The 17,304-nt window shown below is 46.2% G+C and overlaps 1 protein-coding gene across 1 annotated transcript in view; it reads left to right on the top strand.

Annotated features, from left to right (window-relative positions):
* Positions 1-17,304, top strand: part of LOC138575296 (unconventional myosin-Vb-like) — a 1,749,675-nt gene that overhangs the window by 1,088,159 nt on the left and 644,212 nt on the right. Inside the window, exon 21 of the mRNA XM_069649473.1 lies at positions 8,967-9,206. Within this exon, the coding sequence (XP_069505574.1) occupies positions 8,967-9,206 (240 nt within the window). The remainder of the gene's footprint in view (positions 1-8,966; positions 9,207-17,304) is intronic.

Raw genomic sequence — 17,304 nt, 5'->3', positions numbered from 1 at the left:
GTCGAGAAGCTTGGTGTTCCTGGGCGCACAATTCGAGACCCAGGCGGGGGTTAGTGAAGCCATCCCTCGACAGAATCTCCAAACTCAATCGATTGGCAGGTCAGCTGAAAATCAATACCAGACTATCGGTGAGAAAATATGTATCGATTCTGGGCGCTATGGCGTCCTGCATTCCTCTGGTGGGCAACTGCCGCCTGTTCATGAGGCCGGTTCAAGAGTTTCTGGCGGACCTGTGGACGCAGGCCTAAGGGCTCTGGTCGGACAAACTGACCATCGACAACGTCGAGCTCCTACTAGCTCTTCAGTGGTCGCAGAGCTTTCAGAATCTATCCAGAGGGGTACCCCTACAGGAGCCGGAGTTTCGGCTAACCATAGTGACAGACGCCTCCCTGACAGGCTGGGGAGCACACATGGGCGCACTACAAACGCAAGGTCGTTGGTCTCGGAGGGAATCTCTCCTGCACATCAATGTTCTGGAACTGAGAGCAGTGCGCTGGACCCTGAAGTCTTTCCTGCCGCACATCAGAGGGTCCATAGTGAGGATATTGACAGACAACACAACAGCGATGTTTTACTTGAGGAAGCAAGGGGGCACGCGATCCAGAACCATTTCCACCGAGGCTCAGAGGGTGTGGCATTGGGCTCTGAAACACGATATATCCATCGTAGCTCATCTTCCAGGAGTAAGGAACGAGCAAGCAGAAAAATGGACCAAATACACGAATTGGAGATAGACAGCGTTCATTTGTCGAAGGTTTTCAAGAAATGGGGCCGGCCTCAGCTGGATCTCTTCTCTACGAAGAGGAAAAAGAAGTGTGAAATGGATGCCAGCAGGTGTCCACAGGAAGGTTCTCTGGGGGAAGCGTCCTCCTTCCCGTGGACGGACAAGTTCCTCTACGCCTTCCCTCCATTCCGTCTTATAAGGAGAACTCTGCAGTGGATACGCAGGTACAGGTGCCGGGTCATCCTAGTGGCACCGTGTTGGCCGAGGCAGCCATGGTTTTCCGACCTGCTTCACCTGTCAGTGGATCAACCAATAACGTTCCCGAAGGTTCCCAATCTCCTGTCCCAGGACGAAGGAACAGTATGGCATCACAATCCAGACAGTCTCAATCTAACAGCTTGGCTCCTGACTTTTCGGAGTTTGGTGCCTTGAGCATTTTGTCGGATTGTCAGAGAATCCTGCAAGCAGCATGGGCCCCTTCCACCAACAAGTCATAGAAGTGTAAGTGTAAGTGGAGAAGGTTCTGTACATGTTGTCCAGGACAGACTGGAGTGCAACCTCTAAGGGTAACTCGGGAACAGCTTCTGCTGTATCTGCTACATCTGGCAAAGAGCGGATTATCCTTTTCATCAATAAAGGTACACCTGGCGGCCATCTCTAGGTTCACGAGGAGGAGGCAGTCCTCTCCCTTATTTAGTGACAGGTTGGTGAAACACTTCATGAGGGGTCTGCTCTGGACGTTCCCTCCGGTTAAAGGTTTTCCACCAATGTGGAGTCTTAATGTGGTGCTGGCAGGGTTAATGAAAGCACCCTTTGAACCAATGGCCACATCATCGATTAAGTTCTTGTCATGGAAAGTGGCTTTTCTAATGGCTATAACATCAGCTAGGCGGGTCTCGGAGTTGCAAGCGTTGGTCGTAGACCCGCCGTACCTAAGGTTTTTTAAGAACAAAGTGGTTCTGTCAACTAATCCTCATTTCATTCCAAAAGTTCCTACGGCTTATCACAAACGCTCATCCATTGTCCTACCCACCTTTTTCGCGAGCCTCATCGGCTGCAGAAAAAGTCCTCCATACCTTGGATGTAAAGAGAGCTCTAAAATGTTACCTTCATCGGACTCAGCAACTTAGATCTACGCAACAACTCTTCGTTGCATATGGTCCGTCGGCGAAAGGGAAAGCAATTTCGAAGCAGGGACTGGCACGATGGGTCTCATCGACGATTGCCTTCTGCCATTCCAAAGTGGGAAAACTGCTACAAGGGTGTCCGAGAGCTCATTCCATGAGGGCAACTTCGTCTTCGGCGTTGTGGGCAGGAATCCCGCTGACCGACATTTGCCAGGCGGCGGCATGGTCAGTGCCTCACGCGTTTACCCGCCATTACTGCCTCGAACGGCAGCATGCGGACGAGATACAAACGGGAAGAGCAGTCTTACGCCATCTGTTTCAATAAGGTAAGCCCTTTTCAAAAAGGGTCTGTACTCATTTTGATATATGGATGTATATAGGGATGTGTGTGTGTGTGTGTGTGTGTGTGTGTATATGTATATGTGTATATATATATATAGATATATATATGTGCATGTACTGTTGCATATTTTTAAATGGGCATTTTAAGTAAGCGTAATTCGCTATACATATGCTTAGGAGGGTGCCGGATTGCATTCACACCTCCTTTTTCAGGATCACTGCTGTGCATTCTATTCGAAGCATGTGAATCCATGAAAGATCCAATGCTGGAGAAGGGAATAGTTTCTTACCTCTAGCTCCATTTCTCCAGCATTGTTATCTTTCATGGATTCACATGCGCCCGCCGGCCTCCCCGGAATGCAATCAACTTGTAGAACTATGTTTTCACCCCATTCTGCTTTGGAGGGGTCGAAATCTGAAGGGAGCCGCGGGGGCGGGGCATTTATACCGCTACTTCCTAGTGGGGCATGCGTGGGCGGCCTCAAAAACGACGTAGATAGGACACAAAAGTGTCGAAAGTTTTCCTATGGGAAACAGCTTTATAAGTGTACCGAGGGTTCCCAGTCTGTCGACGGGGAATATTCTAAGCATGTGAATCCATGAAAGATACCAATGCTGGAGAAATGGAGTTACAGGTAAGAAACTATTCCCTTACTCTCTGCCCCTAATAATACCCTGAATTAGTTTAGATTGTCATTTTATGTGGACCTGTCCTGCACATAGCCTAAATTACTCCCATTGGAGTGTGAGACAATCTATACTTTAAAAAAAAAAAAGTGGGTTAGGACTCTTGGGCTCTATATCTCTGCCTTCACACACAAAATGTCCCGTTACTTGTTACTTTCCATATTACCACAACCCTGTATCCTTGGTTTGCCATTCCCCTTAATCTACTCTCCATTTGCTTGTTTAGCTCAAACCCTTTGGTATCGCCTACCTCCCCCAATCGACCACTTTCACCTTCCATCCGCAAAGGGCCTGTGGAATTCAGGAGCGACTTCGTCAAAGAGGGACCCTTCCCAACATCTCGATTTTCTTGCAAGATTTCTATTCGGCCGCCCTCCACTGGAAGCCCCGGGATCTTCCGGCTAGATGGTGGAGGATGTTCGATCGTCTGAAACGTTGGGGTCAACAGGTCTTCTGTGAAACCATCTGATATTCTACCACATGAACCCACGGAGTGGGCCCTTTTAAATCAGTAACACACCATACAACGATGGGGATGCAGAATAACTGACACCAAATAATTAGACCGAGTCAGGAAGTTGGCAATATGTCCCTCCGAACTGTTTTATTTTCAATGGTCTAAAACGGGGAATTACAATGGACATCAACAGACGACACACAGCATAAGCCTCAAAGCATTTCATAAAAAACAATTATTTTATAGCAAAAACTTGCCATTTGTGATGTCATAATACGTGGCAAACTAAGAAAATCTATGGGAGATTGTGGTTGGCTTAAAGGGGACATCTAAGTATACTTTCTATATAGGGACAGGCTGTGATTGGGTCCCTACAGTCAGGTGGACAACATATGCCCACCCCTAGTGCAAGTCATCTGCAACAGTTAAGTACACGGTACATCATTGACTCTCAAAGGCCCTTCATTATATGTCCTTCTACAATTGGTTGGCATGCTTGTACCAAGTCTGGAACATTCGGCTCACTAGCAGCACGTAAGCTGGTACCGCAGGTGTCAATGGGTGGACTTGACCGTGTCTCCTCGCCCAATTAGCCCAACATCTCATCGCTCATGCCTTCTACCATTCAGTTTGTCTTTGAACTTGACCTTGCAAAGTATCATAGCTCCTGTGAATAAAAGGGAGTATATGCACATTCTTAACATAGCTCAGGTCTGCACATTCATGTTTTGCAGCATTTAATTGTCTTGAATTAATAAACTTGGCACTTCTAGTGTTCTTTCTAGCACCTTACCAAGGGCTGATTCAGCTCATCATGTCCTCTTTTCTTCAAGGATAGATATGATATGACAAGTCATTTATAACACGTGTAATACCCAGAGGTTCTTGGCTGCTCCATCCTTTGACACCAGGCCAGAGCTATTCCAGGCTTTTCCTCTATCTTCAGCTGTGTCTTGCTGTGACACACAACCCTCCAATCCTTGTTTCTTTGCGGGTCTGAGCTTACTAAATGTGACACTGATGTCTATTCACCACGTATAGCCAGCCTTTATGATTACTTAGTCTACTTGCGTTACAGTATCTGGACAGTTATAAAATGGCTTGCATTTTCTGCAGTGCTCTTCACACGTGCAATCTTCATTCCGCATATGAAAGTTCACTCGATTCGTTACTTCGTCATCGGGTTCTATAAGGTCTATGCATTCTCTTCTTCAGCCACTCTTCTGAGTGCGTCATGCTTGCTTCTTGTTAGATCACCATCCTCTTGCTTTCATCTTCATATTCCTTCAGCAATCTCCTCCAAAAAGACTAATCTCTACAGGGATACTTCATATAGGGTCTTGTCAATGGATACCTTGTCTCAAAGGCTCTTCGTGGAATAGGCACCATCGCTGGTATTATGCATGTCGCAATTTCTGGCTTCTAACATAGAGGAAGAATGGCGGCGGGCCTTCCTGCAGAGGCATTCAGCTGCTCCTCTACACTACATCAATTGTAAAGCCTACTTCAAATGATTTTCTCATTAAGATGTCTGAAAAATATGTTCAGGTCTACCACTGCACCTTTCACTAATTGAATATCATCAATGTAACGCTGCCAGCATATCGTATTTATATTGTCTCTGAAAGTGGTGTTACTTGTTTCTTTTCAAAATATGACGTGAATAGATTAGCTACAGTTATATGATATTGCATTTATAACGCGCCTATACACAAGTGTTTCAAGGCGTGACGAGGCAAGGGAGAGGGAACAAAGTGAAGACCAGGACAAGGATCTTACTAGGCCAGGTCACATTGAGATCGCGCAAGTGCAGCGGAGGGGTTGAAAGGGAAAGTGCAGGGGGAGAGCAGTGCAATGCATAGGATCAACAGTAAAAAATAAATAAAATGAATAAAACAAAGTGCGGCAAGCTTGTGGCAAGTGCAGGGGTAAGTGCAGACATCAAGTATCAAGAGCTTGGGGGACTGTAGAGATACCCTAACAGCCCCCAACTGCTGGCATTACCCGGCAGGCAGTGCAGGTGTGCAGCTTGCAGGGTAGGGGGGGGGACCTGGGCCCAAGATCAGAGGGTAGCCAGGTGACAAGTGCAGTTTCAGTCAGGAGTTCAGCAGGGGAGAGGAGGAGAGAAAGCAAAAGCAAAGAGGAAGGTCTTGATGTGCTTCTGGAACCGGAGATGGTTCTCAAGTTTCAGGGAGGCTGTTCCAGAGGGAGGTGCCAGCCAAAGAAAGAGATCTACCCCGAAGTCGTTGCTTGTCCTGGCAGCCACTGGGAGCCAGTGCAGAGATTTCAGTCATGGAGAGATACGATCCCTGGGCTTTGAGGCCAAGGACAAGTCTCGCAGTAATGATCCGGATGAGTTGCAGATGGCGGAAAGTAGAAGCGGGCAGACTTAGAGAGGCTGTTTCAGTAGTCCAGCCTAGAGAGAACTGGAGATGGTGAGCTTTTGGGGGAAGGAGAGGAAAAGAAGACCATCTCTGAGGAGGTGCAGCTGGTAGTGTGACTTCTTAGAGATGTTGGAGTTGTGAGGAGAGAAGGAGAGTGTGGAATCAAAGATGACACCAAGGTTTTTAGCCTCACTTGTGGGAGAGGGAAGAGGGCCAAGAGAGGCCGGCCAGAGAGCAACAGGAAAGGAGGAAGCAGGTGTGCCAATGAGGAGAATCTGTTTTACTGGCATTAAGGCAGAGATCGTTGCCGGCACACCACTCCTGGATAGCGGACAGTCAGTGATGAGAGAAGTAGAAGAGGTGGCAGAGGGGAGCCTGAAAATGAGCGGAGTGTCCGTTTAGCACTGAAAGTTGGGGCAGAGAGTGGCAATGCGGTGGGCAAGAAGTGCCAGGTATTGGTTGAACAGCTAGGGAGACAGGTTAGACCCCCGAGGAACACCACAGATGGAGATAGAGGAGAGGAAGTACCTCTGAGGGTTGATCAGAGCAGAAACTGTTCAACCAAGCCAGGGCCTGATCGGTGATGCCCAGGTTATCACAGAGACGATTGAGCAGGATGGCATGGTTGACCGTGTCAAAGGCAGAAGAGAGATCAAGTAAGATGAGGATACAAGAGGTATTGGAGCCAAGGTTGGAGAGCAGGTCTTCACGGATGTTCAGGAGAGCAGTTTGTGCTTCTGGCAGCTCTGAAGCCGGACTGATGGTCATGGACACAACCAACCAGTTCAGTGTAAAGATTAAGCTGGGAGATGGCTAGCTTTTGCAGGAGTTTGCCCAGGAAACTGGAGCGCTCAGATGCCAGAGGGCTTTGCCGCTATAGTAAGTGTTGTAACATAACAGGAAAGGAGTGATGAAGATTGGGCGGTAGTTGACAGGGTGGGGTTGGCAGAGGGTTTCTTAAGAGGGTGCACAAGGGAGTGCTTCAGGGGGGGAACTCCAGTGGTGGAGTGGTTGCAGAAATCAGTCAAATCAGGGGCCAGGGTGTGAATGTGTTCTTGATGGTTTTAGATGAACTGGGGAGAACCTGAGTAAGATTTCTAACATTTAAAATCATGTTGTTTCTTGCATATTTGCCTTGTAACTAAGCCAAGTTTTCTTTTGTATCTGCAACAGCGCCACGATGTCCAAGGGCTGCTCTGTGCACTTTACAAATGTAAAAAATAAAAATAATAAGCTTGCTGATTGTTCTTCTAAATAGAATTGAACCGCTTGTATGCACAACTCATTTTTTGATGTGTACATTGTAACTACATCAATAGAGACTAATAAATATTCTGGATCCCATTGTATTTCAATACTTTTAAGCATGGTAATGCTAAATATCAAATAGTACTGCCGCTGTATAGCTATTACATTCAGAACTCCATCATGTTTGGATATATGTTCTGTCATTCCACCTATTTCAGTTACAATGGCTCTAAGCGGTGGGAAATTAAGAGATGTTAAGAGAAACAAGTGTAATACTTGTGGTGTCACACTGATATATTCTTTGTATAAATTGATATAGCAATGAAGATGATCTAAATGGATTAAAACATTTGTTGGCACTAGTATCTTGAAAATATACACCAACTTTTGAAGAGTGAAAGAAAGATAATTGAGGCAGTAGTAGATCAAAAATATCTAAATGCAAATGAAAATACCAAAACTGATACTTTGAAGACTAAAACAGACAATTGTGTGAAAAAAATAAAACAAAATTTAAAATGTTTATGCTGAATAATTTATATTGGAATACAATGCATGTTGTGGCAAGTCAATCAATGTATAGGTATGGGGAAACCACATAATGTGAATGCATAGAAGAACACAAAAGTGCTATAAAACATTAAGAACCCTTGCATGTGAGGCATCTTTTAATTTACATCAGCAACATTGCTGAAACCAAGACTAGTATCTTCCTCAATTTAAACGGAAGTCAAGCAGACCTTGCAGCACTCGCTCCAGGCTAGATTCCGATACACTTTTTTTCACATTTTTTTTACATTTTGCAGCTCTGTTCCTGGGACCATCCCAGCCAGCCTGGGGGAAATTCCCCACTCCCCCTTGCCAGCCTGCCACTGATTCTCACCCCTACACATCCCTGCACGCCAGACTTCTCTCAACAATGTCTTTGTGTACATCCTTCTACTGCACTGCCCCCACAAACCCCCAGAACATATTTACGAAAGAGGCCATTCAGATTGGTTTTAGGGAGGCTAGTGCAGTAGGAGCCAGCTTCTTTTGCAAGTAAGCTCCATAAAGACACTGGTGTACCAGGGACGCATGAGATAGTCTAAATTTCACTATGGCGCTGTGAGGTTCTTTGCTCTCAATATGTCAAGAGACTGGGCCGTCATTAGTTTCATTGGGGAAATCAAAATATTTTAAATAGTTGAAGTTTCCAAGCCATTTTTGCAGAATGGTCACAATACGCTGGATGACGAGTCCTGCACTGTAGTCCTCTGAAGGTTGTCCATGTAAGCCAGCTTTGGCCTTTTAATTTTCATCACTTTGAATTTTGATTTGCAGTACTTTTATAAATGCACGTTTAAAAATATCTGAATAATGTGTGGTCTGCTCCAAAAATCCATGCCATCTGAATGTCTCAACTCACTGCATCCTACAAACACATCAGTGCTGTTTTATATGGAGTTATTTATTAAGTGCAGGCCCTGGGCTTTTAGTGGGCTGGGGCTAGAATATCTGAAAAGGGGCACTGCCTGGGCATCCCAAAATCCCTAGTAGCCACAGCCTATGAGGCTGATGAAGGCCAAGGTCTTTTTTTTTTCTTGAGCTTGAAGCTCTTCCCCTGGGGAGTCTCATGATCCCTGCCCCTGCATCTTAGTGAAAGGGATGCCTGGTGGGGGACTGCAGGACGAATAATTACAAAAGGGTCTGGGGCAGACAATTGTCTGGCATCCCTTTAGCTAAGCGATGCAAGGATCTTCACCCTCTCACCCGGGATGCGAGGGTGATGATCCCTGCATCGCTTAGCTAAAGGGCTGCCTGGCAGAGGTCACCTGCTGCCTGCTAGGCCACTCCCCATAGACCACGTCCCTTTAAAGAGCCCCAGCCTGATTTCCCATTCCACTTCAAGCACCCTTGATGGCCTGATGCCGATCATTAAAGCTTATGGCTTAATAAAGCAATCTACTCTTAACTGATCAATTCATCTCCTATTGCATTCTCTTGTTTGTCTGCAGATGGTGGCAGAGAGGAAGGCGGTTATCGTGCAGAAGGTAATTAGGGGTTGGCTTGCACGCCAACACTACTCCAGGGCACGTGCTGCCACCCTGTACCTTCAGTGCTGTTGCCGGCGTATGCTGGCTCGCAGGGAACTTCGAAAGCTCCGAATCGAGGCACGTTCCGTGGAACACTACAAGCAGCTCCAGAAAGGCATGGAAATCAAAGTGGTGCAGCTGCAGTGCAAGGTGGACACGCAGGTGAGAAGGGCATGGCTTGTGAATCCGAATCCATTGCTGGGGTAGGAAAGGTGGCAGAGCAGCAGTTGAGCAGCAGTTGTGCAGCATTCATGTTTGTAAAAGGTTACCAGTTCAATTAACGGATGTTTACATTCTGGATTAAAATGTCAAACAAATCTGCGTTAGTTTGGTAATAGAAAAAAGTAAACACTATCGGCGTTCTCCGGGAAACTTCAAAGATATGCAACTTTCTGTGTCTCCTTTGGCTCGCTTATGCTGCTGATATTGTAGTCCCCATGGTGGATACCCCCTTGGGTACGCTTTCCATGGGCACTCTTGGCTGGTGTTCCATCTGCACATTTCACAACTGTTGACCATGGTTATCAGTCCGGTAGCATAAATTAAGGATGCATACTCCTCGACACTGATAATTGCCAAAGGTTTATTCAAGAGGATTGATAAAATTTAGGCAAGTGAGAAACTATTTTTGCCTCTCTGAAATTGTTTGTGTCCAGCAAACACAAGTACGCCTTTAAGACTTTTTAAAGTGCAACCATGAGGATATCCACCATTTCAACTTCATTTTATTATGCAAAATGAGCATAAGCAAAGTATTGGCAGGGTTGGCGTAATGCATCTGCGTTCTTGAGGTTACGTTGCCTGTTGCTAACTCGGAAAGAGAGGCACTCAAAGATGTATCCCAGATAACCCAGAGCTCTCAAGTTCACTGTTTCCTTGCATGAGAGGGTCACAGAGTCCTGTTTTTCTGGTTTCTGGGACTTGTAGTTTTTCTGCCCCATTTGACATATAGTTAACAATGTCCCAGAATTCCAAGCAACGCCAGGACTGGATGGCCTACTCCTTCTGGACACTGGAAACTTGCGAGCTGCGGGAGACCAAGTCTTCCGATTTGTGGATTGCCGATTAGAGTTGAACTGGCATTTATAGAAATTGATCTCCTGTCAGGCCAGTTTGCTTGCGTTACCAACCTTCATCATGATATGCTGGGTTCTGAAGTAGTTTGGGCTCTTCCCAGGGTTAATTATTAGTTTATCAAGCTGCAGTCTCCCATTGACGACCATAAAACTGATGAGCTTGAAAAAGAAAACCGCAAATTGTGCAAGCTCTGTCTAGCCTAGAGAGCAATGCCATCTGGTTAGCTGGACAGGGTGAGCCAATTTCATTAAATTAATCATGCAGCTGGTATTTTCTACCTCAGTTAATTGAAAAAGCACTTTTTGCCAGAAATGCGTCTCCAGATAATTTTCATACAGCTTGTGGAAAAAATAAAACAAAACCATATGCGATTGGTGCTCAGTATGATTTTTCTGACCCAGTACAAGCCTGCATGATTGTCTCCAACCATTTTTATTTATTATAGTCCTGCCATCAGGTGAGTTCAGACTTCATTTAAGACAAGGGGCCATACTTAGATTGATTAACCTAGTTAATGCTTTGATAAAAAGAAACCATTGGAAGGATTTGATCCTACAAGCTTTGTATCTATTAATGAAAATATTTATAAAACAAAACAAATTAAGTCTAATGACCAATTGTCCCCTCTGTGATGACCCATGCTGGAGGGAAGGGTGGGAAGACCACTGGAGGCGGAGCCACCACCAGCTTAATGTTGGGTCTGGAGGTGGAATAGGGACGGTCTGCCAGCCCCCTTTGAGCCTATATTGTGTACCTGGTTACTCCGATTCTCCCTTTGGTAAATGTAACCCACTGAATAGTGTAATGAACCAAGAATGAGACACGGCCACAGAGGACTCGTGGAGTTTGCCAAAAAACGTATATCAAATGAGAACAGGGTTGGAAAATGCCTCGGAGTCCCTAACCTAAGAGCTATTTCCCTACCTCAACCAAAAACGAAGGGCCTGTCATGTGTCGAGATGTCAAAGCAAAACCTTCCTGTGTCTAAAATCCTATCCTAGCCTTCACACTATAAAAGTGACTGTGTCTGACTTGCAAAGTGCACAAATGTTCAAGTTCAAAAATGCGTAAATACAAGAAAAGTTCCAAATGAATAATGTTCACAGTTCCAGGGAATCGCTCACACCCCCAGGTTTCTTTTCACCAAAACAAAACGGCTCAAATGAATAACCAATTTCTTTGTAGCTCAAGAGGATAACTCCCCTCCTCTTGATGTTGCAACTTATTCCAGGGGAAATATCACCCTTCCGAAAGTCCTAACGTTCAATGTAATCCATGAATCTTTCTTGAGATTCTCTGGCTCAAGACCTGGTATACTCCCCTGCCAGGTTCTTTCATATAGTTCCTTGATACAATTTGGGTGCGGGTCCCAGACTTGCAAAACACCTGGTATACTCTCCTGACAAGTGCCTTTTCACATTCACTGTAGTTCACTTAACTCACTTGGCTTTGCCTAGTATACTCTCCTGCCAGGACTTTCTTTAACATGTATTTAATTTCAGTCTTTTCTGCTACACTGTTTTATTTTATAATTTGGCTATGGGTCCAAGACCCCTTTCCATAGACTTCCATAGTGTTTTCCTCACATGTATTTTATAACGTGGCTATGGGTTCCAAACCCCATTTCCGTGGACGATTAGGCTATAATCGGATGTCTCAGGGGCCCTGTTATCTTGCTCAGGCCTCCCCCAGCTCTTAAACTGTTTCTTTCTGTACATGGTACACCCTCCAAGATGACACGGCGGCCCGTCCCTCTCAGCAGGCTCACTGGGCTAAGCAGCGACTTTGGGGTCCTTTGGGTCTCTGGTGTCGGTCTGCAGCTTGTCTTTGGGTCTGCAAAGTGTTTTGTTCCACAATGCCTCTGGCTCCCCTTGGCAGTTTCTCTTCTCAGTGGCCGTGCTTCGACCTGTGAGCTTCTCCGCGCAGCGTTCTCTGCCCTCCCATGACTTGGCAAGTCTTGCCGCTTTATCAGCTTGCTCCAACCTATGTCGGAAGCAGAGAACCTCCTGCACCACCAGCCACCGTACTGCTGGTCTCTCTCCTTGGGTGTTCTTACCACAGCTGGGTAAGAAGACCTATTCAGTGCTTCTTTTCCCAGCAGGGTTTTAAATCCTGTTGGGTCAATCACCTTGTTCCAGCTTCTAGACTGCTGGTGTTGCTTCACATTCGGTGTAATCATCATTGCTCCTTGCCTCTTGCCTTGTCTCAGTACTTTTTCCATTATTGATTTTCTGATGTTGAGGAATACTGTCCGTAAGTTGTTGTAGGGGATGATAGCAGTATGCCATTAAGGCATGAGGGTTGGAGGGAATATCCCTAAAAGATGAAGGGGGATATTGTGCATTCCCTGATGTTATCCCCTCAACGGTCACCTCCCCCCATGTGATCCTCCCTCAAATAGTCGCCCCCATGGTCTGGATGAGGTAGCGGCTACCATTCCCTGGCCACATGAGGAGAATCTATCTCGGGGAAAGGAGTGATGACCTCAGAATCATCACAATGGCCTGGTTGATTAGGATGATCAACATGCCCCTACATTAAGTAATGAACTGTTGCTGGCAGGACCTGCAGGAATACTTTAACCACAGACCCTGGCATGTCCACAAGGCCTCTTACAGTGGTTTAATGCAATGAATAAATCATGTAATCTTTCTGTAATGGTCTATCAAATATGAGACTGCTTTTGAGTATCTCAAAAGGGTGTCAGTAGCCACTGGAGGGACATAGAAAGGGGTGTTGCCTCAGCCATCTGTTCATGCATCACTCTGTGGGAAAGGCTCCATCCAAAGGTAGAGACAAGGAGCCCCATAGGTGAAGATGCGTATCTTAAGCGATCTTAAGTTGTCAGAAGGCAAGTTTTATAGGCGGCAGCCAAGGTACATGGGAGATCTTGGTCTGTAATGGAGGTCATAAGAGTAGCTAAACAGTTTAATCAAGTGTCATTTTAAGATTCCTACTGATGACCTTTTCCAGTTTATTAAGTTTGCAGGGGAATCTCTCTGGTAAATAAATCCCAAATTCCACAAAATGGTGGTCTGACCAGATGCAAGGTTTGGTTTCAATAGCGCCAATCTTAAGGTTTCTGGATGCTACCCAATGCATGATGTTCCACCTGACATGAGCTGGTACATTATTATGAACTGTAATATCAATGCTGTTAAGTTTTTGTTCCCGGAGTTATGCCTCTTTGTCTGAGGCACTATCCGGCCATCTATACTTATCACCCAGTAGTATGATGTAACAGTTGGGCCTATTTAGTGGTGCTAGTTAATGGGCTATCTCCTCATTAAATTCAGGTGTATCCACAGAGGGGCTGTATACCAATATGACATTAACACATCTATTGCTATTAGGGGTGAGCTCAAGATGGATGGTTTCACAACCATCACAGGTGCTAAGTGATTCTCTTCCTCTTCTTCTTCCTAGATATCTTCCTTCTTGAGCTCTTCGCTCATCCGCCTCCAATTCCCTCAGGATCAGCCGCTTCTCCAAGCAACGAGTTGGGGGTAGATCTCTCTCCGCGGCAGGGGCCTCCCTCTGGAACTGCCTTTCTGCCTCCCTGAAACTGGAGGAGAAACATCTCCGGTTCTGGAAGCACCTCAAAACCCTCCTTTTTGCTTCTGCTTTCTCTCCCCCCTCTCCCCTGCTAAATTCCTGATATTGGACTGAATTTGCAACTGGGCCACTCACCGATCTCGGTCCTTGGCCCAGCCACTCTCCCCTTGCACTGCCTCCCTGGCAACCCCTTCACTGCGGGACTGTCTCTGTATCTTACAGACCCCCTTGTCAGCACTTGTCTGCACTTACCTTGCACTTGCCACCAGCCAGCCCTCATTATTTATCTTATTCTACTACCCCTGTACTGCACTTTCCCCTCTCCCTTTCCCCTTGCACTTTTCCCTCCCCTCTACCCATGCACCTGCGCGATCAGAATGGCACCTGGCTTAGTAGGTTTGTTGTCTGTCTTCCCTCTGTTCCCCCTCCCTGCCTTGTTGCGCCTTGAAACACTTGTGTATAGGCGCGTTACAAATACCATATCATTCAAAAAAGTGCAGGTTTTTTCAAGCAATGGCAGCAATCCAACCTACATTACCACATTCCTGATTCTTATGGTAGACATAGTCTACTTGTACAGCAAGGTCAATTTTGAGGCCACTTGAGTCGTTAAGCCATGTTTTGGTCAAACATAGTACATAAATATTCTTGTCCAAAATGTAATTCTGGACACCAATTGCAAGTTTATTCAAGGACAATGACTTCAGTAGGGACATTTTGATGGGTTTCCAATCAGACATATATGGCGAGGTATTGGCGGTTGTGGGAAATGTATCTTCTTCCCTAGCTACCACCGGTTTCCTGAGTTTGATTTTTGGGTTGTGCTGTCCATGGTGGTGTTAGTGGGCACTTTAAGGCCATTGTTTATCACATTTCCTGTGGACATACTTCAGAGTCTATCTTTAAGATTGTTATTCGTGATATGGTATTTTATGAAGCCCAACTCTCCTGACTTGGTATGTGCCCTATTACTAAAGGGTGGAGGAGGCATTTCCAAAAAGGAATTGGCAGGAAATATAGGGTCAGCAGGAGTCATTAAAACCTGACCGTTACTTGAAGTTAGGGTTACCTGGTCCTGAACCCTTAAATCATCCTGCGTGTTAACTAGTCTGCTTCTTAACTTTGGGCATCCTTGTGCATTTATTACCTCTTCCAAACCATGCAAATCTGCCTGCTCACTTGTTAACCCTCTGGGACCAATATTGCTATAATTGGCCTGAGGTACTGGGTATGCTGTGTGCTCTTGGCCTGCAGTTTTGCTTCAGTAAAGACGATGGCTTCAATGTGCATTAGTGCAATTGTTTTAAGCTTCTCGCCCACTGCTCGGACAGCATTTTCCTAGATTGAGGGGAGGGAGTGCTATAGTTCATCTCAAAGCATAGTGTGGTAGTGCATTGCCAGGATATGTTGAAAACGATCTTTACTTGGCACTGTGCAATGCTCCTGGGCCTGGAATAGTGCATGCTCAGCTTGGTTCCCTTGAAGGACATGCTTCTAGCTAATGTTAGGAGCAATGTCTGGGAACAATTCCAATGACTTCCTTGATCTTAGGAGCACAACATCTTGGTGCATAGTGGCAATCTGTAATAACTGGGTCCCCTGCCAGGCAACAGGTGCCAGCCCGGCTGCCGCATCAGTGGTGATCCTCAACCCTGTGTCTGCTAAGAGAGCACGAGCACTGGAAAAAAATGGTATCTTCTGCGAGCACCAGCTTTGCAATGGGGCAGCTGATTCTCCCCAAGGAGACTCCACACAGTCTGAGCTGATCTTCATGGGATTTGCTTGGTCTACTCTGGCTTCATAGGATATCATAGGGGGTTACCAACTAGTCCCTACAGTTTCACCCCAATGTGCCTAAGCCGAAGGACGCTGCAGGGTTGACTGCACTGCACCTCCAGGGAGCTCCTGGCTCAGTTCTCGTACATGGATTCTCTTTTGTGCCACAGCATTGACGGTCACAGAGCCCAGAGTCCTGGATCTCTTTACTTCATTCTTCTGGTGCACAAACTGCTCACTCACGTCTCGGAGGTCAAGCAAGAACACTGCTGCAGGTAATTCTTCAGTCCGTTGCCTGCAACAGTGGTTAATTTGATGTTTTCGGCCCTGGCCCTGGATTACTTAAAATTGAATTATAATTATTTTTTTATAACGTGTTTAATACCGAAGAGGTTTCCAAGCGCAGACCCGGCATTCGAACCGGTGTTGCTCTGCGTCTTGCTTCCAGAACAAGTGAGTTGACACTGAACTATAGTAGCCCGGTATATGTACTACCATACCTCTACCTTGTGACAATCATGCCAACTGCTTGTGAACGCCCACCCAAACCAATGTATGCTTTGGAGTGAAGCATACATGGTAGCTTTTCCATGACCTTGAGTCCATAACCATCTAATTTAGAAAGTTGTTTTAGATCGGGTTTGGTGAATGGAAGATAATTTTAGCCTCTCATATGACAATCTGTAAATACCTGCTTTGCTCCACCAGTATCATCCAGTCTAACATGCAGTCTGCAACTTCTACTTGCTCTTCTGCTACAACATGCATGTGTGAAATGGGGCTGCAACAACCTGCTCTGCCCAGGTCTCCGTATTGTGACGAATCACGGGTATTCACCCCTTCTCCCCAAGGCAGAGCCACCCCCTTTGTGGTTCTGGAGGTGAGCCCGCTCTGCAAGACCATCCCTAGGGGTCTGGAAAAGTGGGACCTCACTGGGAGTGACTCCCGCCCCCCAGGGGACCAGAACTCTCGTTCCCTCTAGCAACTCCCCAGACCAAACACCATCTCAGTATATCCAGGACTGTCCTCCTTACACTTGGCTGCTGCAATGCTTGAGCAAACGTATGCTGCAAAGGAAAAGCAGATGTCTCTTTAAGGTGAGACATGTAATTAACTGAGACAAGTGGATTACATAGAGAGTATGGTACACATGGGAAGCTCTCTGATGTGATTGCACCTTGGAGAGGCAGTGCACAGGCAACCCCACGACTTTTGCAGAGGCAGAGCTAGCTGACTTGAGACGCTGGAAGGCCGGCAAGAGAAGCAACAGAGAAACTGTTACTAGAGCAGGGACTGGAGTCCTGCACCAGGTGGTGGTGTCATGGCCATGAACTACTTGTGGTGGGCGAGCAGCTGGGCAAACAGTGCCACGGCCATTGCAAACAGGAGCGTAATCAGCTCCCTGCCACCAGCGTCGATTGATGGAAGCAGTCTTCAGCGAAACTGAGAGGGGAACGCTGGCAAAAGAACTGCGGCGTAGCCCGACCAGAGGTGGATACCTGAGTGGGTACTAAGTCCTGCAGTGTTCCTCTGCGTACAAGGAGGTACCGGGGAGAATGGGAAAAGCAGGAGGCTGCTGGAGCAACATTATAGGAAGAGAGAAATTCATCCCAGTCATAAGGACTAAATATGAACAGTAAAACGGTTTGACTGGGGATATGAACACCACATTAAAAAGTAACAAATAAGCTTGGCTGGAAAAATAGAGATTGGAAACGAATACCCTGGAAAGAAGGGGAAAGGCCACATGAGCTCAGAGTGGGAGAGTGGAGAGAAACGGCATACAGACAAGTAAAAAGGGTTGTAAAATAAGTGTCACGTGAACAAGATAAAATGAGAGACAATCCAATAA

Source organism: Ambystoma mexicanum, chromosome 1p (genome assembly GCF_040938575.1).
Source record: "Ambystoma mexicanum isolate Mex_15411 chromosome 1p, UKY_AmexF1_1, whole genome shotgun sequence".
NCBI lineage: Eukaryota > Metazoa > Chordata > Amphibia > Caudata > Ambystomatidae > Ambystoma > Ambystoma mexicanum.
The sequence above is the reverse complement of the archived record's forward strand: the minus strand, read 5'-3'. Positions and strand labels throughout refer to the sequence as shown.